The 23,112-nt window shown below is 42.3% G+C and overlaps 1 protein-coding gene across 1 annotated transcript; it reads right to left on the bottom strand.

The window, feature by feature from the left end:
• Nucleotides 1–301: 301 nt before the first annotated feature.
• On the bottom strand, nucleotides 302–18,654 carry ENOSF1 (enolase superfamily member 1). The gene is given in 16 exon segments (XM_014938454.1): nucleotides 302–897; nucleotides 1,373–1,432; nucleotides 1,434–1,460; nucleotides 3,704–3,888; nucleotides 3,987–4,150; nucleotides 7,507–7,696; nucleotides 8,304–8,357; nucleotides 8,988–9,134; nucleotides 10,200–10,287; nucleotides 10,691–10,725; nucleotides 11,888–12,001; nucleotides 12,349–12,440; nucleotides 12,643–12,715; nucleotides 14,080–14,167; nucleotides 16,899–16,990; nucleotides 18,589–18,654. Coding segments are annotated over 16 exon segments (1,566 nt in total). The 3' UTR covers nucleotides 302–806.
• Nucleotides 18,655–23,112: the final 4,458 nt, after the last annotated feature.

The raw sequence follows: 23,112 nt of genomic DNA, 5'->3' as shown, positions 1-23,112 counted from the left end.
AACTTCCCCTGGTCTTCATATATGAACCAGGCAAGGTGACAGAAGATGTTGATGGAGCCTTGTCTAAAATGCAGTCTTTGCATAACATCTCTTTTGCAGCATTTGTTTTGTTCCACAGCCCTACGTGAATGATGATACAAATCAAAGAGAGCTGTAGTTAAACAGAGGTTTCCAGGTGGTATTAGTAACAATTTGTTATCATTTAAAACCAGATCCCACAGACATATGGACTAATTTTGCAGCCTGGAGTAGTAAAAGGTAGAGACAGTGGTATTTATAGGATTGGAGCTTATTAATTAAATCTTAGCAGAAATGAGCTTCCATCTCTCCTTATCCTTACAAATTCTGCCGTAATTTCAGTCCTTAAAAAAGTCCTTTTTAAGAATTCAGTTATGTATAGATCTACAGTTACTATTCAGACATAGCATATTCAATACGTATTTGAACACATGGAAAAATGCATAGTAATTCTTATTTGAAATATCTTGATTAATTTTTAGATTCAGTAAACAATGATAAATATCATTGTGAAATGGTACAATTTGAGATAAATCCAAGACTTTAATAAACTGTGCTTTGATTCCATTATTCACAGGCCTACACAAGAGGACTTGCATCTTTTTTTAAACCACCTGATCATAACTTTCAGAAGCACATTTTGCATCCAAGTTGTTTGCAAATCTCATTTTACTGATCTTCATTATACTGATCACTGGTCTTCAAACTGAGCAATGGCATGTGTTCAAAAAGTAAGTTTGAGGAATCTATTTCTCGACAGGGTTAAATAATCAATGTTCCTGTGCCTTCTAGCTTGAAAGGAGCTTCTGCCAAACTTCTCCCTCTGGAAATGGATAGTTTCTTGCAGAACATTCTTTCATTTCAGTGGAATATACCAGTCTTTTACCATTTTTTTCAGACATTCAGACAACAATGAAGACATTGCAGTTGGGTAACAAGCTTCCTCAGCTCTTCAGGACTGAAGTATGAATTTGTATCTTCCTTTGAGCCTGTCTGAAAGGCGAGTGGGAATCCTCTTCCCAATCAGTCTTATCCTATCCCTGTTGTCTGGTTAAAGCTATGGGGGAGAGCAGATGTTGAGGGTACAGTCTTAATATCTTTATGTGTTTGCTAGATGAGTCAGCAACACAAACTATTAGACAGACACAGTGATATTCCTAGGACTGAATTCCGACTAGGGTTACACTCCTTTCAGCTTTACAGTTTACATTTAGAAGGTATAAATAAATAATCCTACATCTTCACATAACAGCCCATCTCTTCCCCCTTATTTCAGTATAAGTGTACTGAAGACCACATGAAAGGTCTGCTGTATATATTAAGCCTTGTAAGTCTTTCACTGTGGTGGAGATACATTACTTTGCAGCATACCTGAGGTGGCATATAGGAAGCATTATTTATTACTGCAGGATATGTGAAGGTGATCTACAAATTCACACGTCCTGGAACTAAAAATGGAGCTCGGATATACAGCACCTGAAGTCCCCAGTCCAACTGCTGCTACCATGGGCAACAGGTTCCTTATCTCCCTACATAAAGCAGTCAGCTTTCACTGTAAAACTAGTTGTGTCTCCCCTTGTTGGCTACTGAAAAGGCATTCAGCACATTAGTCTTAGAAGATAAATAATTTTCTAATTTCCACCAAGTAGGACTTTTAAGCTTACATTGTTCTTTTTTCCTAATGTTCAGACCGATACAACAAAATTGCAGAAAGAAGATGTCATTACCTTCTATAAGTACATCGAACATAAATAGGCCTCTGCTTATTAGAAGGGGTCTCCTCAGTATCTACTGTAGTCCATCTTTCTTGAACAGTGATGATCAGACTGTACGTGCTCTTTCAGCTGAGATCACATGAGAAACTTGGTACATGGAAGAATCAAACCTGTCTTCTTCTGAGGCTGCATTAAGTGGACACTCCATAGCCAGCCAGTAGTTAAACACACTTGAGTCTTCTTTCAAATTATTGAACTCACAGATTGTAGCAGTATTCTTGTTACTAGATCTGAACACCACATCACATGCTCCTTCCAATAAATTTCATCTCAGCTGTAGTAGTCTTATATTTTAAAGTAACCTGGTTCAGATATTCCAGGTGTTATCTGCATTAATGATACCTCCCAGCTTTAGGGTGTCAGCAGCTTCTTGCCATGTGCATACTTTTATAAATTAAAAGTTCTTGAGTGTATTTACAGTCCTCTAGCATACAAGAAAACAGTTTAAGTTGCAAATTCACTTAACAGTTCTGCCTACATTTAGCAAGTTAAGTTTCTTTTGCTGGCAACCACTTTATGTAGCATGTCAGATGAGGTGGAATGTGGAGGGCATCCTTAAACAGACCAATATATATAGCTCTGGAAGAGCTATTGCTTCTCGGTACAGGAGTTAACTGCAACTTCACTGTTCCCCTTTATCAGCACAGTTTACTACCAATAGCAGCTGCTGAAATGAAGCTTCTACCTTGAAGTCCAAGAAGGTTTACACTGCTCAAAAGTTCAGAAATATGTAAAAAGCAGACTTTTTACAACAGACTTCAGTATGAATAAAAGTGAAAATACACATTTTTTAATGAATAGGTGTGAGACTTCTATGATATCAAGCAAAAAATATGAACATTCAAAGATTTTGAGTAAATGGACTTAAACAGGAGGTACTCAAGGAATTTTGTTTTGCAGATTATGAAGACTGTTCACTGCTGCAAAGATGACTAGCATGACTGCAGGCTATATTCAGAGCAGTATTTTAGACAAAACATAGGACATCATTAGATCCTTTTGGGAAGCTATGACAGGAACCCTCAGGCCTGCTGAGAGAAGGGGGCGTTCTTGGACTTACTTCCTGATGAATAAACTGTCCCAGCAGCTCCCTTGCCCTCGCACTCCCCAGCTGATGACTTAGGGAGCTGTACAGATGGCATTAGAAGTCAGTTTCTTACCAGCTCTGCATATACATGGCGTTTTTGAGTCCTTGCCATTTGCCCTGACCACTATGCTCATTCTGCCTCACAACTTGGCCTTGAAGAATGTCCTTTCTTCTGTTACTCCTCTTCTGAATGCATCCTTTCATCATTCCCCCGCTTTCCAAGGTCAATTCAATCAACTTGGAGATGGCAAAGAAATGTCTTACCACTTTGCTCAGATAGCAGCTCCGTCTGTATTCCACCTTCCTAGGCAAGCTTTTGTAACCCACAGTATTTCTGGCATGTTGCAAAATCAGCCGTACTGCAATACCAGAAAGAACATTAGTTACCTGGTCATGACAGATGAGGGGTCAGAAAAGAAAGAGCTGTATCTGAATTTTGAGACAAACACCTACCTGAAGAGCCATCAAAATTGATAGCTGTTAATAAGTCTGACTTGGCAAGTTTGCCACTACAGTTACTGTCGTCTGTGAAATGTTTGGAAGGTGGCACTCGATGATCTTTAAGGTCCCTTCCAACTCTGATTCTATGAATATGGAATACAGCTAAGGTTTCAAGTACCTTTATCAAAACCACAAGCTGTTCACTTTCACCTGCTTGAAGTTTAATTCACATTTGTAACTTCTCTTTGTAGCCTACAGGTAAGTGGGCTTGTAGGGTAACAAGAGAAATGCATCCTGTGACCACCATGTAGCAACGTTTTTTAAGAAAAAAAAGAACGATCACTGTAGTCAATATCTTGCTGGAGTATTTTGCATAACTAACTTGCTTTCAGGGCTTTCCGATACTGGGATATAATCAGGTATTATCAAGTGCTGGACTAATTCACAGAGATCCCCCAAGTCCGTACTAGAGAAAGTGTCCAGTGCCAACATGTGGAAAGCCCTTTTGGGCAGCCCTACAGCGTGACATGAAACAAAGACAATTACAGCAGTGCATGCAAGCTTATGCTCATAAATCACAAGCATGACAGCTGAAGAAACTAATCAGAGTAGCTTGGAGCGCGGGGACAGAAAGATTTTCTCAATGCTGCTGCATTTTGCAGAGCCTTACTCTGGAACATTTTGGCCATCAGCTGCACAGACAAGTTTTCATTCACCCTTCCCAGCCTGCAGTGTCAATTTAGAGATAATTTGAGGCCTTAGCTTTGCAGAAACTGTTTAAATATCGCTCTGGTGTGGCAGTGTATGGGAGAAAACAGAAAGTTAAGACCTGAAGTCTCCCAGATTAACATATTAAAAGAGCTGCTGGCAGCTCATATAAAAACATTTATACAGTGTCCTTCCTGTGTGTCTCAATAAACGCAAATTATTTTAATTTGGGTTTAAATGAGAGATCACATGAGAATTTGGATGAAGTGAAGTTGAAGGATGTTGCCAATATTAAAAATAATCAGCTAATATTAAAAATAAACTTGTAATGTGAAGAGTGCCTCAAACTGCGACAACCTGACACAATGAACTGAGGTATGCTGAAAAAAAATCACTACGTGCCAAAGGAATGAGTTTGGAAATTACTGCCCCTTAACTGGATGTTGAATCAGATAAGTGAAAGTGAAGCAAAAACGCCAAGTGAAAATGGCTCTTCCATTCCAGGACAAGGACAGGGGCTTAACCCCTGCAAAGGTGGCTAAGTTTGTACTGAAACCACTGTCTAATGCTGGTATGAACTGATCAGGCAGCTCTGCCAGCTATTTGCCTCACAGACTGGCTCAAAATCTCCTGAGGATTTCAGCTCCTTTAGGAGTCAGTTTACCTGCCTCCAGCCACACAACTGTGTCCCCAGGCAGGGGTTTGGGATACACTGGGACTGGACTGTCTTAGCCCCACTTCAGCATGGTCAGGACTGCACAGCTTTGGGATGTGCTTACTTACGTGAATGAGCAGATACTCCCATTTTGAGACAGCTGAAGAGAATATAGCAGTGATTCTGCTGTAAGAAAGCATTCCTCTTCTGGAGACCAGTTCAGCCAGATGATAGATGGCCTTGTAGACAAGATACACTTGGATAAGGGTCAGGATTCAGTTTCTAGCTGTGCTACAGATTTGCTCTCTGGAGCTTGGCTAAGTTGTTCAGTCAGTTCAGGCCTCACGTTAATTCCCTGTGTTTGTAATACTGATAATAGTACTCCCCTCGTTCATAGGAAAGTTCTGTGGATAAATACATTAAATGCTTATGTGGTTCTGAGACGTTATAGTGAGAAGAAGAAAATGGTTATGCAAACCATGAAGTGAAGCAGTATTCAGGACTGGGCTTTACTTTGTAAAGCAAGGCTATATTAATGGGTAATTCAAACCCATCCTCATAGATGTTCATTATGAAACAACTCTCTCTCCAAATGAAGTGTCCAATCTACTGGTAGACAATAGCTGAGAGCGAGAAGCTCAATGAAATACGTTAACAGCAGGGCTTGGCACCAGAAACAGTCAGCAGAGAAACTATGCTAATGCAGTTACTGTTGTCTCCGGTTGCTGCAGAGAACTGGGAATTTGTTAATTCACATTAATGAATGCGAATGTGTAGATTTGGTGTCAAGATTTGGCAAAAAGATGGGTGCAATAAAGAACAATTTAGGTTGCAGACTGGTATTCTAAAAGGTACCAGTCTGCCTACTGACACCTCGCTATTTATGACATATCTGGGAATTAGTTCTGGTCTTTGGACTCATTAAGAATATTTTACATGAAAAGTATTTAAATACAGCTGAACACGGTGACTTACTGCTAATGCAGTTTCTTTGGGGGAAAGGAGAAGTTTCAACCTTATGAAATAGCTGCATACATACCAACCAAATTCCTCCCTCGGCCGGACAGGGCAGTGAGTGCACCGACAGGCCTCTCCCTGACCTGTCTCACCTGGGGCCCACACCCTTGGCCCATGGGCCTTAGTTTCTGCCTGGGCTGCATTGCAGGTGTACCTGCCTCCAGCTGTGGACGTGTCTGGCCATGGAGCAGCACCCTGGCCTGGCCTCCTGACCATGGCCTTGCTCGGCCATGGCCCTGCCCGGCCACACCTTGAGCTCTGTCTCACCTTGGTTCCCCTCACCAGGCCTGATCCTCAACCCCAGCTGGCCTGGCCGCAGCCCATCCCTATCCTTGTCCCCAGGGAGGTGCCCAGTGCTTAGCGCTGGGGCCACCCAACTCCAACCTGCTGACCCTGCTCATGGGGACACCCGGAGGCTCGGGGTCCCCTGGGAGCAACTGGTCCCTGGGGCACCCTGCCAGTTCTCTCAGGCTGTCTCAAGCCCTAAACCAGCACCACAGAGCCAGGCCCAATGGCTGCACTGGGCTTTGCCCTGGCCTGGCTCTGGGCTCTGACCTTCCCGCAGCACTGACCCCTACCTAAACCCAAGCTTCTGAGTGAACCCCTCTTCTGACAGGCTTCAGGGCTCTTCAGGGGGCACCTGAGAATCATAGAATGGTTTGGGTTGGAAGGGACCTGCAAGAGCATCCCCTTCCAACCCTGCCGCCATACCTTCCACAAGATCAGGTTGCTCAAAGCCCCATCCAGCCTGGCCCTGATTACTTCCAGGGATTGAAGTGCCCACAACTTCCCTGAGCAACCTGTTCCAGTGCCTTACCACCCTCATAGTGAAAAATTTAGTCCTAATATCTAGTCTAAATCTACCTTCTTTCAGTTTAAAACCTTTACCCCTCGTCCTATCGCTCCACTCCCTGATAGAGTCCCTCCCCATCTCTCCTGTAGGTACTGAAAGGCCACTATAAGCTCTCCCCAGAGCCTTCTCTTCTCCAGGCTGAACAACCCCAGCTCTCTCAGTCTGTCCTCATAGGAGAGGTGCTCCATCCCTCTGATCATCTTCATGGCCCTCCTCTGGACCTGCTCCAAAAGGTCCATGTCCTTGTGACTCCAGAGCTGGACACAGCACTCCAGGTGGGGTCTCACGAGAGCAGAGTAGAGGGGCAGAATCACCTCCCATGACCTGCTGGCCACGCTTCTTTTGATGCAGCCCAGGATGTGTTTGGCTTTCTGGGCCCTTTGCCCCCACCCCAATAAGCCTTCCAAGCCTCTGGGGCTACTCAGGGTCTGCCTGAGCCCCCCACCTGGTTCCAGTCCCCCCCACCATGTCTCTTTCCTATCTCCCTATCCCTGCCCTGGCTCTGTGACCCCTGAAGTGCCCCTCACAGCCCACAGCAATTAAATCTCTCTTCAACAAGTTCCATCTGAGCCCAGACCTCTGCCAGGTGGGAGGACACATGCCTCTGGGGGATGGCTGCCATCAGGGCACTGAGGTCAGGAGTGGCCTTGCTGGCCCTTTCCAGCCTCACCAGATGCCTCTTCCCCTCCACACCTGCCCTTGGGATCCATCTCAGCTCAGGCCATGGCCCCCAGTTCCTGGCTGAGCTACCCCGAGCTGTGACCATCTCCTGTCACACTGCAGCTGTGCCAAGCCATGGACTTCACTAATCTGGACCCTGAACTGTGGGCTGACAGCCCAGGTATATCTGGGTCCGACTTCATCACCATGGACAGGCTGGCAGCCACTGGGCTGTGTCTGACTCTGGTCCTTGTCACTGGGCCAGAGCCTGCCCTCAAAGTTGTCTTCTCACCATGACCTTGTCTGGCAACCTTCTCGGTTGACGCTGGCTGCCACCCCCAGACCTGCCCTGCCAGCCGTGCTGTCGGCTCCTGGCTCCCCAGCCCTCCCTGCGCCCCTGACAGTGCCCCTGGTGTCACCGAGAGGGTGAACTGCAGCTTGCTAAAACATGATTTTCTGGGATTTTCATCTTTACAGTTGAGCTAGTGCAGCACAAATAGAGTTGATACAAGAAGAGGAGCGAGGAGCCTTTTGACTCTAAAAACTACTTCAGTACAGCCCCTGCAAGGTCATGTCTACATGTGCACTGCTGTGCTGAGCAGGGCACTCACTTAAGCACTGAACCCACAGAGCTAAGTGGGAGCTGTGATCATTATCCCTGGGCTACAGGGGATATCAGCTTCAGCAGCCCTGCAGCTCCCTACAGACCACATTGTCCAGCCTACACTGTTGTGCACAGATGTTATCCACGTTGTCTCGTGGAGCTGCAGTGTGCTCCACAGAGCAGCCCAGACTTACTCTTTGTACCCTTACTTCTCTGCCTTTCATATGGGCAATCACAATCATGGATGCATTTTTGAAACTTCAGCAGTTACTCCCGGAACAGAAATCATGTGTGGAAAGAATGAAATGGAGATAGGCGAAGGGAGGCAACCTTGGTAGGGAATAGCTGAAATAGATACCAAGCAATTTTCGTTGTAGTATTTGACTCTAGTGAGAAATGTAAAGGAGTTTTGGCACCAGCTCCAAAGGTTATGCAGTAGTTACATTAAACAAGTAGTAATTAGGAAAGAAGCCCAAAGCACTTACACATATACTCACATGTTCTCTGGTTGCCACATCAATTCCCAGCAGTTCTAAGGCCTACAAGGAAATAACAGACATTCAAGACTTGCTTCTGGTTTTTAATTCCCTGCAGAGTTACTCAGTAGCATAAAGGATGGAATAAGAGTTGATTCAGCATACTGTTTTCTACTCATTTTATAGAAAATGTAACACATGTTATGAAACTTTTTATTGATTTTTTTTTTCTGCTTCCTCTGCTCCACAAACAATGTAAAGAATTACAGAGCAGGGTGTGTGGAGCAGTAAAGAAATGCACACGCTGTACATCTGGGGTTTTAACAGTGCTGCTGAGTAGTGTGTGTTTAGAACACAAATTCTGAACCGAACTTCCAATTTCACTGGAAACCACACATTTAAAAAAAAAAAGTCCATTCATATTTCATGCTAAATATTGGCTGCCTTGCTTATGCAGGCATTACAGTTCTTTTATGTATTTTTTTTTTTAGAAACAAACTATTTCTTAAAACTTAAGGGAATACAGGTGCAGAATGTGTGTAAAGGTCCTGTAGCAAATACATTTAATGGCACCTGAATAACTAGTTCAACCTGAACTCCAAATATGTGAAGGAACAGTATCAACATTACACTACAGTATTGACTGAAGTCACTGTATTATTAATGAAATAAAATAAAAAAAACCTCCCCAACCTTTGAAATGGTTGCATGTTCCATCTGGACCTGCATATCCTCATCTGGAAAAGCTGGCTTCTTAATCCACAAGGGTTTAAACTCAGCTGGTTTAGTAACCCATTCTATGGCTTCCTTTATTTCCCATTGTTGGTTTGCATCCAGCACCTGGGAATAAGGAAAATAAGAGTCAAATACACTGAAGGATTCTATTGACTTTTTTTTTTTTCCCTGTCAAACTCTCAGAAGAGCTGCAAAATTGATATGAAGTGAAAGAAATTCAGGAAATAGAAAGGAAACCAAAAGCTGGAATTGCCATTCTTTCTGTAGTGTGCTTTTGACCACACTTACACTGAGTTGCAATGACTATAGCAATATCCAGACTAGGTTTGAACCAAACGGATCAGGAGCTGTAGGAAGTAGAACAGTCTTTTGTGAGAATATCTTGACAGCATATACTTGAGTAAAGCCCCCTAAAACATGGACATGGCTACCTGAAACTTTCAGCAGAAAAGCTTCTTGACAGAAAAATGCAGTAGTTTAAATGAGTATCTCAAACAGCACTTCTCTCCCACACAAGGGAGAATTTTTCTCTCTATGAAAAGGGAAACACCTGAAAATGACACCGTAGTTCTTTTGCAGCCTCTTCAGGTCCTTGCCATCCTGTATTCACAGAGTTCTTTGTTTGGCTTGTCATGATATATGGCATTCCACTGCATCCTACTGCAGCAACCAGAGTTGGTGTGTCATGGAACACATGGGGCAAAGAATCTAGCCCATAGCAGTCAACAGAGTAACATTTCCAAATCAAAACGTGTGACTTCCATCTAATTATTCCCTTTTATCCAAGTATTTTAGTTTGAAAAACTTATTTTCCAGTTTATTTTTGGCCAAATATTGCTGGAAAAATATTAATGGGCTTTTCTCCGGAGGCCTCCCTGGATATAAAAGGCACTTTAAATCTTCTAGAAGACAATCCTGGAAGTGGGTTTCCCCCACAGACTTGACTGGAAGTTCTGGCACAGAAATACAGGATGAAATTCTTAGTAATACATCTTTGGTTATGTCAAATACTGCTCTGTTGATATATATCAACATTTGTTGCCATCATTATTCAGGATTTGAAGAAGGAAGAAAAAAATATTCCTCAAGGACCTTATATAATGAGAGATATTTCATCTAATGGTTTAAAATAGAAAATAACAGAGTTTAGTAGCAAAAAGTGATATTCACTGTTATTTTGTTTGGGCCAATATTTTTTCTTACAAATCTGCATCTGCAAATATCATCCTGCAGATCTGCACTCACCTTTACTTTGAACCTAGATGCATATTTGGAACAAGCTATAGATCACTTCTGAATGATTAATGCAGCTGTGAACTGGAATCCATAAACTAGAATTTACAATTTCAGCATCACTATCTTACAGAAAGAACTTCCTTATTACTTCTCTTCCCTTGTGAGTAAGCTCTGTCCTACTCTGAAAACAAAACAGCAATGTTTTTTTCTCTTCAATTGTGATCAGCCCTCAGCTTTGCCACACCGTTGCTGCTTTCCCTGCAATGCAGCATTATGCAGTAGTAGAAGGGGGAAGTCTGAGAGAAATACAGAAGCAAAGTCATCACTGCCCATATCATAGACCTGAAAGAGTTAGACTGGATCTAGTCCATCTCTTCAAACTTAAAACACAGAAGAATAACAATGAATACAAGTGTTTATTATACATTGTCCAGCCTTCTCTCAAGGCCTGTGTATGTAACTGCAAGCAAAGTCACATCAATTATACACAGAATCATAGAACATCTTGAGCTGGAAGGGACCCATAAGGATCATCAAGTCCAATTCCCTGCTTCTTGCACGACTAACACTAAATCATATGACTAAGAGTTTCCTCCAAATAACTCTACCACACTGCATCTAGAACAATATTAATTTACCCATTTTCAGAATAAGAATAAGCTTTTTATTTCTTGCCAAGAGGTAGCAGAAAACCGTCAGAAAATGAGATCAGACATATGAAAAACATCCAGGTGAACCAAACTCCTCAACCCAGCTAAGTGTAACATATGACAAATTTTTCTAAACCAGGTATGAACATCCCATGACTTGGCAACACTATTTCTAGGTATACCAAGGTGTTTATTTCCCAGAATATAAATCCCAGCTGTATTAACTAAATCTGACACCAGTAAACTGTGAAAAGCTTTCACAGAAAGCCAAGCACATGCAACTCTTTCTGGCAAAAAGGATGCTGCTTTACGAAGGAAGCTAACAGTTCTGCTGACAGTTTTAGAGTATCCCTCAAAGCCAAGGCAACCAGAAGTTCTAGAAGAAACCAGCAATTAACAAACTGTCGGGGCTCATGTTGTCTGTGAAGGAGACATCCCCATTTTTCATCTATGAAGTTACTGCAAACTGAACTGCTTCTGAACACAGCTGTCCAAGCATAGACTTCATGTGTCTTTATTAACACTCTTAATGACCACACTTTTGGTTAATTCATATTACTCTCCTGAGTATCCCTAAATGCATATGCTCCTTGCTTAAACCAACACAGCTGCGCCCATGCAAACTCCCTGTTATGCACAGTATACCAACATAAAGAGACTTCCATTTCTATCTTAATACCTTATTCTCAATACTCATATTCCTTAGGTATATCCTTGATCCTAGACAGGACTGCCTTACAGGCAAAATTGCTTAAATGGCATTGGGCCTCCCAAAATAGATCTGTGATGTTACATTTTCACTCAGTCAGCCAAACTTGTAGTGTTTAGGAGCAAGCAGTGAGAATTGTCCATTGTCTGTTAGCATTTCCCCACTTCACGTAATCTTACTATTGTAATGACTGTAATGATCATTACATCATAATAATGTAAATATTGTAATGATCTTACTATTGTAAGATCAAACATTCAGACCTGTTTTAACTGCTGATCTGAGTAGCCCAGCCAGGATTGGGATCCTGTATAAGCCAGATATTTGTGCTTCAACTTTTGCTGTTCTGAAGCAGATGAGGACGGTTTCAAGTCAAGCTGTGTTTCAGTAAACAGAGGATTATTTTGTTAAATAGTGCAGCAGAGAATGTTCTGTGGGGAAACTGAAGGATTGGAGGTGTTTTGACTTCTTTTTTTCCTTGAAAGCCGTAATTTTTATCAAATAGATCAATTTTGCTGAATAAGTCCTTCCTTTTTCTCCGTAGCCATTTCATTGCAAGAGAACTGCAAACCAGAAGCAGCAGAGAACAGCTCGATTTCCTTGCAAACCCAACTCAAAGAGTTTTATAGCAGAAAGTTACCCATGTAGCACAAACTGAATGTCTGACTTTGCACTCCTGGCACGCATGAGAAGATGTTAGCAAACGACAGACTTCATCTCACACCGTTCCCTTCCCAGTCTCTAAGAGATGCAGAGTACAGATCTGTTTAAGCTCACCCTTTTCCTTTTTCCCAGGCAGGCCATTTTAGAGTATTTCTGGAGGGGAACAAGCATAAATATCAAATTACACCAAACAACAACTTTTTCTTACCCTCCAGATTTCATCGTTGCCTGTCCTAGCCTCACAGGCTGGTGGTGTATTCCCCAATGAGCTACTCCCACCAAAACTGATGAGACAACTGAAGGATTAGGAAGATGGAGGGTACCAAAGTCCAGCTTTGAAGGAAAGATGTTTTGCCATAAGCTTCTTTGTCTGTTAGCACATCTGTAATATACCTGAAATCCATGCAGAGCAGAAATTGTTTGGCAACCTGACTGAAGGATGACATACAAAATCAAAAAGCATAACATAATAAAACAGTATGATGAAAAAAAGGATTAAGAAATGCTAGTCACTTGAAGAATGACTGTCAGTCTTCCCCCTATTTCTCTGAAGCAAGCGGGAAGCTGAGACAGCAGATATTCTAAACCTTTCCCCCAACAGCCTCCTCAGCCTGTGTTGCACTGCCAAACGTGTGTGTGCTGTGAGTAGTTGAAAATAAGCCCTTTTCAGTTTCCTTTTAAACTCTGTCCAAGCAAGAGTGAAAAATTAAACAGGAAAGCCAAGTCACACTTCTCAGCTGTCAAATTAAGTCGGAAAAGCACCCCTGTTGTCACACCTTCTGTTCTCAGGGGGAAAATAAACAGATTCTTTTAGAACAGGCTCTTTTAGATCTTAAAACTGAACAGAATTGCCCCCAAATGACTGATCACGTCAGAAAACGGATCAACACACAAAGTCCAAGCATTTGCTCGCAGACCATGGTAGCATATGCAGTTCAATTTTAGTTTTTAGTTTTCAGTAGTTCATTTCGTTTTCACTAAGGAGTTAATTTTTGGGGGAAAAAGAAAAAGCCCCCAGCAATTACAAAAACAGTAAATCAACCCCCCAGTTATCCAGACTTGAATAAAAGCAGTTCCTCTGCCAAATCTTAAACAAAGACCTACAGATTAAAGCGCAATCTTTATGTACAGAGCTTCCTATTAGCAGCAGGCGTCAGGTCCCACTGCCAGCTCTGACGCCAGAGCCGGACAAGACAAGCTGTACAGCTCCCCTGGCAGAGGGGCTGGTGTGAGTAAGGGTAGACACGTGAAGAGGGCAAGTTGGGAGGGGAGGATGCCTCTGAGCAGAAAGTTGCACAGCTTCTGTCTGAAACGAGCTGTTAAGTTTATTCTAGTTTGGACACTGCCTACTTTTCTGATACAATTAAAAACAATAGGGCGCCGGTGCCTTTGGACTGGAAATATAATGAGTCTTCCTTACCATGTTGACTAGTAATTTCCACAAAAACTAGAAAAGAAAACGAATTAAATAACTGGAACCATGTGGATGCCATAAAAGAGATAACGCAGAGATGTTTTTTCTTTATGAGGAAGTGTCATGAAGTGCAAGTATGTTTACATTTGTCATACAGAATTAATTACTGACACCAGAGCAATGTGGTTCTCAACCCCAGGCAAGAACATTTAACACTTTCCCCTGAAAGTCATTAAGGATTGAGGATCCTTCTTAACCCAGTTTCATTATAGAAGCAATATTGGTGGGGTGATTATTAGAAAAAAAAAAAAAAAAAAAAACACCACCCTCAGCCTGGAGTCACTACAGGAAAAGTGGAGCAGCTCCAGGTTTACTTACCTGAGTGACTGAGACCCAACTTTGACGCATTTGAGTTGTCTCAGTCCAAACAATTTCAAACCCCAAAATGTTCTCCTTCATGAAATATCTGAAGAAAAAAAAAAAAAAAAAAAAAAAAAGCCTCATACCAACTATCTGAATTGGTGACCTTCCCTCCAGCCCCCTCACTTGCTAGAAATTGTCATCATACAAATTACCCTTTCAACATACAAGATGTCTCTTTGTGAATTTTTTGATGAGTGTCTTTTTTGGGCTGTATTAAGGTCTTGGACTTTGGCAAGCTGAAGGTTGCTGGTTGCTTTCACAAGCAATGATGCGTGAGGGCTCAATCCAGCAGAGCAGAAGTGAGGAAAAGAGTGGATGCTGGCAGGCCTGAGCTGGTGGGACTCAAGCCCAGGGTCTCCTGCAAGCTCTTCAGTCAGGGCAGTGCGGTGGCATGTCCCAAACCACATGGTACTTGAGCGTGCACAACGGCAACTCCAGTTGGTGGTAGCTACAGGTTTTTGCTCTTTCTATCCTCTTAAATCAGAAAGTCTGCATACAGCAAGCATGTCTGACTGTGCTTGTCAGGATATGGCCACAGCAACATTGTACCAGGCATTATTTGCCCTCCTGTAGGGGTTTGAAGTGCTAGCTCTGGACTAACACTCCACCATTCCAAGGATTTTAAGTTCACAGAGCAAAAGGCCAATTTCTGTCACAACCTAAAGGGTTACCTGGCCTACAGGTGTGGAGAGATCCCAACCATGGGTTTGTAGGATTCTGTAGTATGTAAGCACATGGAAGCTTTATCTTCTATATTTTTCTACCACAAATAACACAAAAATCACCACAAGCAAGTATCCTACCAGAAAAATAGCCACTACCAAACACACCTATGATTCATAAAATGAATATGAATGAATAGATAGCAAGCTACTACAAATTACTATAAGCAATCTATATGCTTGTAGTAATTGCTACAGTGATTACTGTATTACTAAAATCTATATTTTACTATTACTATAGTAATAGTAAAATTTAGCAATTTTAGTAAAATATAGATTACTACAATTGCTAAAGTGATTACTGTCAATCAATAGTAATATCAAACAGTATTGCAGTAGAAGACAAGTAGCTATATACTATTATAGTATACTACAGCCTATAATTAATTAACCAAATTTATCAACAATATAACAGCAGATATATTTATGATATATTACTTATATGAATATATATAATATCGATATGAAGTGAATTAGACACATTTCAGAAGGGGCCAAACCATCCCAGAAGTGGGGAACAAACAGATGCCAGAGGGAGACCAGCCATCCCCAAAAGAAGGGAGGACAGACCAAGCTAGTAAGACAGTGAGCAGAGTCCCACTTCCAAAATGATCTGCATCACAGCTTCTGGTTTCAGCTAGGCATCACTGGGAAGAGACCAAGAGCTCACAGAAAATTTGTGTGGGATTCAACTGGGAAGTTCTCATAAAAAAAAGAAGCTTTTTTTAATATCTCAGAGACATAAGAGGGAATAGGATATTGAACAGCCAATAGATGCTGTTAATTTCTATTTTTCACCTGTAACAGCCAATAGATGATGTCGGTTTCTGTCCCTTCAGAGCAATTTTATTCTTCAGACTGTTTTCCACCTTCTCAGATGAAAAATTGCTGTTACAGTCCCTTGTTTTGCACTTATCTGTGGATGTCTCTGTTTTCTAGATACCCTGGTTGCACTTCAAAGAAGCCAGCTGCACTTTTCAAGGATGGTTTTTTATGGTTGATAGGGTTAATCTCCAGGCTTGAAGCCCTTTCTGTGTCAGTATTTTTGAGTAGATAACATCTTTTGTTCAGTTATTCCCCCTTCTAACCAGGCCACCTTTATGGCTGCTCGCTTTGCTGCCGAAATAGACTATTTTTAATATCTAGTAACATGCTAAGTATAAATTATTTGGATCCCAGACCAATAGCATATTCAGTAGGGAAGTAGGAAGTAAGATTAAAATCTCAGATTAAAATCTCCAAGTACAAAAGATGAAATCAAGAGAAGGGCATACAGAGAAACATCTGATAAGCAGGGCTAGGTAAAAATCTTTCAGAAATGTCAGAGCTCCAATAAAATGACTCTGAAATATTCTGACCAATTCCACCACTAAGCACTGTGCTGTTGCTACAATTTTCCATCCTGCAAAAATTATGTATGTGCAGAGTCACCAAGAACTTGGTAATGTCTGTACTTTGACATTTTAAAGCTAAAACATATGTATAAATTACTGCAAAATCATGACCAGATGTGCAAATGAGGGCAACCAGGAGCAGGGAATCTCTCTGAATTAATGAGCGTTTCTATATTGAGATCCCATGAGCTTTCCCTCTCCTTTGGCCCACAGACCATACAGGACAGCAGCTATGGCCAAGGGCTCAGCTCCTTTCTCTGGTCCAATCTGTTGAGCAAACAAATGTACATCCACCAGTGTCACCCACGGTGGTTTGATACTCACCAATGTCTCAGTTTCTGTTAAGTGGTATTTTGTTTGCCAGAGACTGAAAGACAGCACTGCTGGTAACACAGCAAGGGGAGAAGTCACTGGTACTGCAAAAAAGGAGGAATCTATATTGGTTAAAAGTTACAAAAGAAGCAGACGCTGAAATGTAAGACATGAATCAAATAACCACCTAGAAATCAATGAGTGGTCACTTTCACACTGGCTTGCCTTAGCACCAGATACATTCCCAAGATGAAAAATGGAAATATTTTGTGAAAATGCACAATATATGTTTGTTACTACCCTTTTCACAACAGCACCCCCAGTGAGTCTTACCCAGCAGAGTTACATGCCACCAATGAGTGCTCTGTAGAAGCCTCCAAAGTTGTTGACAATTTCTCCCATGTCTCTATTGAAAGCAAGCCTCGAGAGCACATATGACTGCAAAGCACAGTACAATTTACTGCCTCATTACAGCCAAATGGCTGTAACAGAATGACTGTGGGTCCTTTCCTCAGCTGATACTTTGAGAAGTAATCTTTTCTGACAGCCTGTAGATCTGAAATATCAGCACGGAACCATTCACTTTGCACCCAGATCTGGGCGGCCACTGTCAATTTAGTTGTGTGGCCATGTTTCATCTTATACTTACCTGTTTCCAGATGTTGACCCCTTCCTCAAAAAAAAATTAATAATTACGAAGGGCTTTTAAGATGAAGAGTTGCTCCTGTATCACCTCCCACTCCAAAGAAGAGGAAAACAGCCACCCTAGACTGACAGCCCAGAACACTGTTAAAGAGACAGAGGCCATCAGATCACATCTCTGAGGAAAACAGCGTTTCTGTAAATGAGAGAGCCTTCGTATACCATCCCTTTCAAGCAACTGCTGCATCTAACAGACTTATTTTGGCAATTGCAGTCACATTCAAGTTCTCATTTCTTCATAAGGCATTCTGTTTCTGGCAGTGGGATCATGGCAGTTGTGGTCCAGCTGTTTCAAATTCCCAAGACTAAGGGCTGAGGCTGAATTCTGTTTTTTTCCCAGTCCCACATACCACTACTCAACGTCAACTTATATTCCCAGCAAGGGTTTTGTTAGGGAAAACCACAGGCAAATCAGGTCTAGCAAACTGCAGAGTGTCAGAGAAAGGACAGACACAGTATGAAGCCTCGTGCCTACTGTCATTTTGTTTAGCAGCATGGAATAAAGAGAGTCTTAACAAATATGAGACCGTGAGTCTGATTCTGTGAGGTCTCTCCTGTTCAGGGTATTTGCCCGAGATCTGAGAAACCAACGTCTGAACCTCAGTTTTGTAAGAACCTTTTTGTGTGATTCTGGGCAAGACATTTTACTTGCCTCTGTCTCAGTTCCTCTGCTGTTCCTACCTGCAGTGTGGGAAGAACATCCCATCCCACTTTCCTTGGATGTGATGAATCATGTACTACAGTGGCTGAGGTCATTTATGTATCTAGGCAGGTTACACCAAGCACATTTCACTCATGGTGACAGAAGGCTTATATCTTATATTATAGCAGACCAGGTGATACACAGACTCCAATCTTAGGCTGACTAAAGATAATGGTTTATCCTTAAAGAAGCTTAAAATAACTGAGCATGTACTTGCCAGATTGCTAAGTGATTTTTTAAAAAAATGTAGACGTTTCTGTAAGAAACAATTTTAAAGGTAGATTGAAGGAGGAAAAAGCATGATATCATCAAGTCACAGGTTTTGTGGGTGTTCAGCTGATTGCTTAAAGGGTTTTGCCACATTCAGCAGTGTCAGTGAAACACCAGACTGGAGTGGCAAAGAAGGAGCTGCTCATTCCATGGTCTAGGGCACCAACTGGATTAAAGGGCACTAGAAAGACCTTCTAAAGCACAGCTGCAAACCAATTACCTGTTAAAGTTACATCTTGTACAAGAAGAGAGCAATGAGAACTAGAGAGAAACTCTCTCATGTGCTCACATCCCAGTCGCATTTTGTCGTAACAAACTGCTTTGCCTAACAAAAGCCTCTTGCCTGCCTGGCCGTGCTTACCATGGTGTCCAAGATGCGGCAGCCCAGCAAGCTGGGGAAGCAGATGCTGCCGACGGTCGCTGCCATGCCCTCCAGACCTTGGAGGCTGAGGTCATGTGTTTACCCATGCATGGGCTGTCTGCATGGTGGATAGCTGCTCCCCAGGGCCACCTGGGCTAGCTCCAGGCCGAGCATGCCAAGGGCTGGCATGGTTTTCCACCACAAGCTCCATGCTGTCCTCACATAGTGGTTGATATGCCAGCTCTGTGGCAGCCAAGTTGCTGTGTGGGGCTCACAGGCTTTACCCAGGTTTTTCCATTTTTTTTTTGGAGTAGCTCAGGTGTCGCTCATGGGGCATAATGGGAAATCACAGCAGGTTTTTCTTAGAAAATCATCTCTCCAAGCTGAAGACCAGGAGCTAAGGCTGGTAGGTGAATATTAAAAGCTGCCCATCTGAAGGGAAATTCCCAGTAGACCAAATGCTGGATCCTGTCTGCTGCTCCGTCATGGTCTTTAGCTTGATCCTGGATGAGGCAAAATACCTCTTCTTCCCTTGCCTTAATTTGCCATCCAGAGATACTAAAGCTGATCTCATTTGTGAAGTGTTTGAGAGTGAGGAATGCTATATATTAGGTAACAAGGGTTGTTGGGTAAGACGGCAGATGCCTTGGAAACCCTGAAGAGAAATGCTGCCTATCAGTAGATTTCTGCCTATTGCCTCACATAACCGTGTCTGTTTCGGGATGAGGAACAAATGTGGATTGTCCTATTTTGCTGATACACCAAAAGCATTCACCCAAGGCAGGCTGGCCTGTCAAGGTGGGTGCGTATCCTGCTATCTTCCTGAATGCCATTTGTCATCCCCAGGCTGCAGAGGGGGTCATTCCTTCTCACCTTAATGATCAATTGGACTCAGGGGGCTTATCTATTGCTAAGTACATGCTCACTTGCTCTTCAAAGCACTTAGTAGCAGTCTCAAAAGGCTGGGGCTGTTCTAATGACAGTGGTGCCAGATATTATCCTTAGCCTATTAATAACCTACTTATTATAACCTTAAACCCACTGAAGGTATTGATTGGACTTCAGTTTCCTATGGAAAAAAATCTCCCCTTGCAAATGGTAGTCCTTTGATTCAAGCAGCAAGAAGATTTAAAGCACAGATTTGGATGCAGTCACCTTAACAAATAACACCAAATTAAAATGTAAATACAGAAACGATTCCTATTGTTCTTGCAGTCTATTAGCACAAAGAAAAGAATACATATTTACACTAGTCATAGGCCAATTTGAAAGATGGAGCCATTGCAGCAGTGACGAGGGTAACGCAGAACGAAATCAAAGCTCCAGTGAAACTGATTCGTATCTGACCGTGCTATAATAACACTGCTCACTTTGCCAGGCACCTTCCATTTAAAAAAGAAAATAAAAAAAAAGAGATGGTACATAAGGCTGCTAAAGGGTTCTAATCTTTAATTCTGTGCATTCTCATATGTGTTAATGAGAATGATTAGCCACATGATGGAGAAATAAACATCAGTTGTGGTGAAAAGCGGGCACTTAGAACTGAGAGGAGAGGAAGGTGGGTAGAGGGATGTAAGTCAACTAGTCACCAGCTTCCAACTGTTAGAAATGTGAGCCAACGCTCCTGCCTTTTCTTGGGAACTCTTCAGAAGGACAGAACCACAGACCTGGGCTCCTTGGTAGGCCTGAGCAGGGAATGCTGTCTATCATGGGCATTGGCTGTTTGACAACACACCTTGAGCATCTCTGTCAGCGGAGTATTCCACACCTGTGGGAGGACCAGGGACCCCTCCTCACTATTTTCATAATAAAGCAGTTGAATGATTAGATGTTCTCCTTATTTGTGCCACTTTTATCATAGGAGTCATGCTGAACTGAGATTTATCCCTTTTTGGTTTTGAAAGAGCAGAAATGCCTCCTTACCCAGCAAATACAACCCTGGCTCTTCCAAACACTGAAGCTGAGAGGAGGATCATCAGCCACGGAGCCCCCAGGAGGCTGCCCCAGATGTGAGTAACTGTGGAGGTACTGAATGAAGGGTGAACACAGCAGCTGGTGCCTGTTGAGGTTCAGGAAAGAAGTGAGCAGTTAGTACGCATGGGGTGGATTTTCAGGCACAGATCTACCCATTTCCCAGTATGTACTTCTCAGCAGCCTCAGCTGAGGGCTCAATAACCCACCAGCAGGACACAAAGGAGCAGCATAAGGTGCTCCCACTGCGAGTAGCTTTTGGATAAAAGAAGGAATGCTTGCAGAGCGGCCAGCTTCGGTGTTGATACACAACTGATTTGTCAAGAGTGCTTGTATTCAGGTTTCCCTTTTAAATTTCCAGTCTGTTCCTCAGACCCTGCTGAGTTTAACTAGGGAACTGTCCCCTCTCCCTTAAGACAAAAGCAACATGATGGCTAACACATGTTCTACTCACTTGAGGTAAATGAAATACTAAGAGAAGATGGACAATATTCTGTGAAAGTACACAGTGCTATGAGTACTTTAATCCCCCAACAACAGTGGTTATTACAATTTGACAAAAAATATGCCTTTAAATTAAATAAGAATGTTAAAAAAAATCCCAAAAACAAATGTGCTACCTACAAGAAGCACATTTGCATGTAGAACTGACAGGGAAAAGAAGTTCAAAGAGCAGGACCAGTAAAGAACACAGGTAATGCCTGAACTCTGTTCAGATTCCTAGGCCTGCCGTACCCACATGGAAAGGAGGGAAACCCAACATAAAATCCTGCATCCACATACACCCTCTAGGAAGGAAATCCTAAGCTGCTTGCCAGAGTGTCTGAAATGCCACCACTCTGGGGCTGAGCTCCAGAGGTAAGCACCCCCGTCAGTCTGGGATCCGAGGATCAGTGTCCATCCCAAATCAGTTATGCAAATTTAGTCTTAAATTCCTTAGCAAGGTGTGAGAATTTGAATCTCCTGTTTGCAATGAACTGCTTACCCCGAGTGCTCCTGTGCTTTAAACCCAACATAACTGAGGTAGCTCCGAGTCCTGTGTGTTGGGGGAAAGTTGGCACAAATACAAACATCTACAGCATCTTTACAGAAAATGTAAAATCTGAGAAGTTTATTGGATTGAATAGATCAAAATAAATAACAGAAGTGGGGGCTTATGAATTTTAGTTGTTTTATATTCATTTATACTCATTCCAGCTGTGGGTAATGTGTTTTAGAAGCAGGAGGATTGTAGATGACTATGTGTAAGCCAGCATTCTGGCTTGTTTCTACCCATTAGCAAACTCTGGGATGTGGGGAGTGAGGAACTGTGGAGATGCTGCTGAGCAAGAGCTCGGCAGGTGTTCTTGCAGTGATGGGAAGGAAGCCTTGAGAACAGTAAACAATGTCCTTCTATGATAATGTGAAGGCAAGGAAATAGACAGCAAGCTAACAAATAGATAACAATATACCAAAACAAATAATAATGACTAATTAGCCTAGGCACATGAACGCTTTTATGTAGCCAATTTTATTGCTCATAACAGCACGTGGACAGGCCCCCACAACCTGTCTGTGCAGAGAGCACAGCACATGGTCAAAAGAGAGAAACTATATATGCTGTAAAAATAAAACATTAAACGTCTTTGCTTCACCACTTGGTGGAGTCCATGCCTTTGTTGCCCCACTAGGAGACTTTTTTTTTTGGTTAAGAAAAAAAACCAAAACCAAAACCACGAAACACACCTTTCCAAGACTACTTTTCGGTGGTAAGAACTACTCACAACCCTAGTGAAATGACAATTCAGAGGCTGCAAGGATAAGAACACATAAGGTTCTTTTCATAATGCTTTACGCCGAAATAGGGATGTATTTTACCTAAATAGTAGGATTGCACACATTTTTATGTTTCGAAGTTTACTCAGAAATATTATGAAAATATTCTTAAAATACTACAGTTTGAAACAACACAGGACAGAGACAGTCTGCAGGCCTGGCACGCAGAATGGGCATCACATGGACAATGGGGAGAGCAGAGATTAGCAGAAATTACATGATTATTGTCATTAAAAATAATGAAACATTAATTACATTACAGGAAATACTAAAAATACAGAAATCTTTGCGGTTCGTAGGTTCTGTAAGAATGGTTTTTAGTGCCATATTAGTTATTATTGAAACTCAAACAGTACCAGCTCCTGTAATCTACAGCTGCACTGCACATACATGTCAGGATTTGTGGTTTGAGTTGTAGTGGGCACCGAGACAGGTAACATTCAGTGTAATTGAGATAAAACACCAGCTGTCACAAGAACAAACGCATGAAATTCCCTGAAAAATTGCACCGAAGTCAACAGTGGCTGGAAAAAACACAGATAAAGCAACAGAGAGGAAATGTGTTTGACCTACAGTGAGGCAGTGAGCGCCAGCTGAGCATTGGATTTGCCCTCACAAGAATCCCAAGTCTGTCTGTCTGTCTGTCCATCAAGGGGGTTAGTTTTAAGCCTAAACAGAAGTGTTCTAGCCTACTCCTGCCAAGGACTTCTGAACTGACTGAAAAATTGACTCCCTTTT

This window comes from Calidris pugnax, unplaced genomic scaffold, assembly GCF_001431845.1.
Source record: "Calidris pugnax isolate Ruff unplaced genomic scaffold, ASM143184v1 scaffold13, whole genome shotgun sequence".
Lineage (NCBI taxonomy): Eukaryota > Metazoa > Chordata > Aves > Charadriiformes > Scolopacidae > Calidris > Calidris pugnax.
The sequence above is the reverse complement of the archived record's forward strand: the minus strand, read 5'-3'. Positions and strand labels throughout refer to the sequence as shown.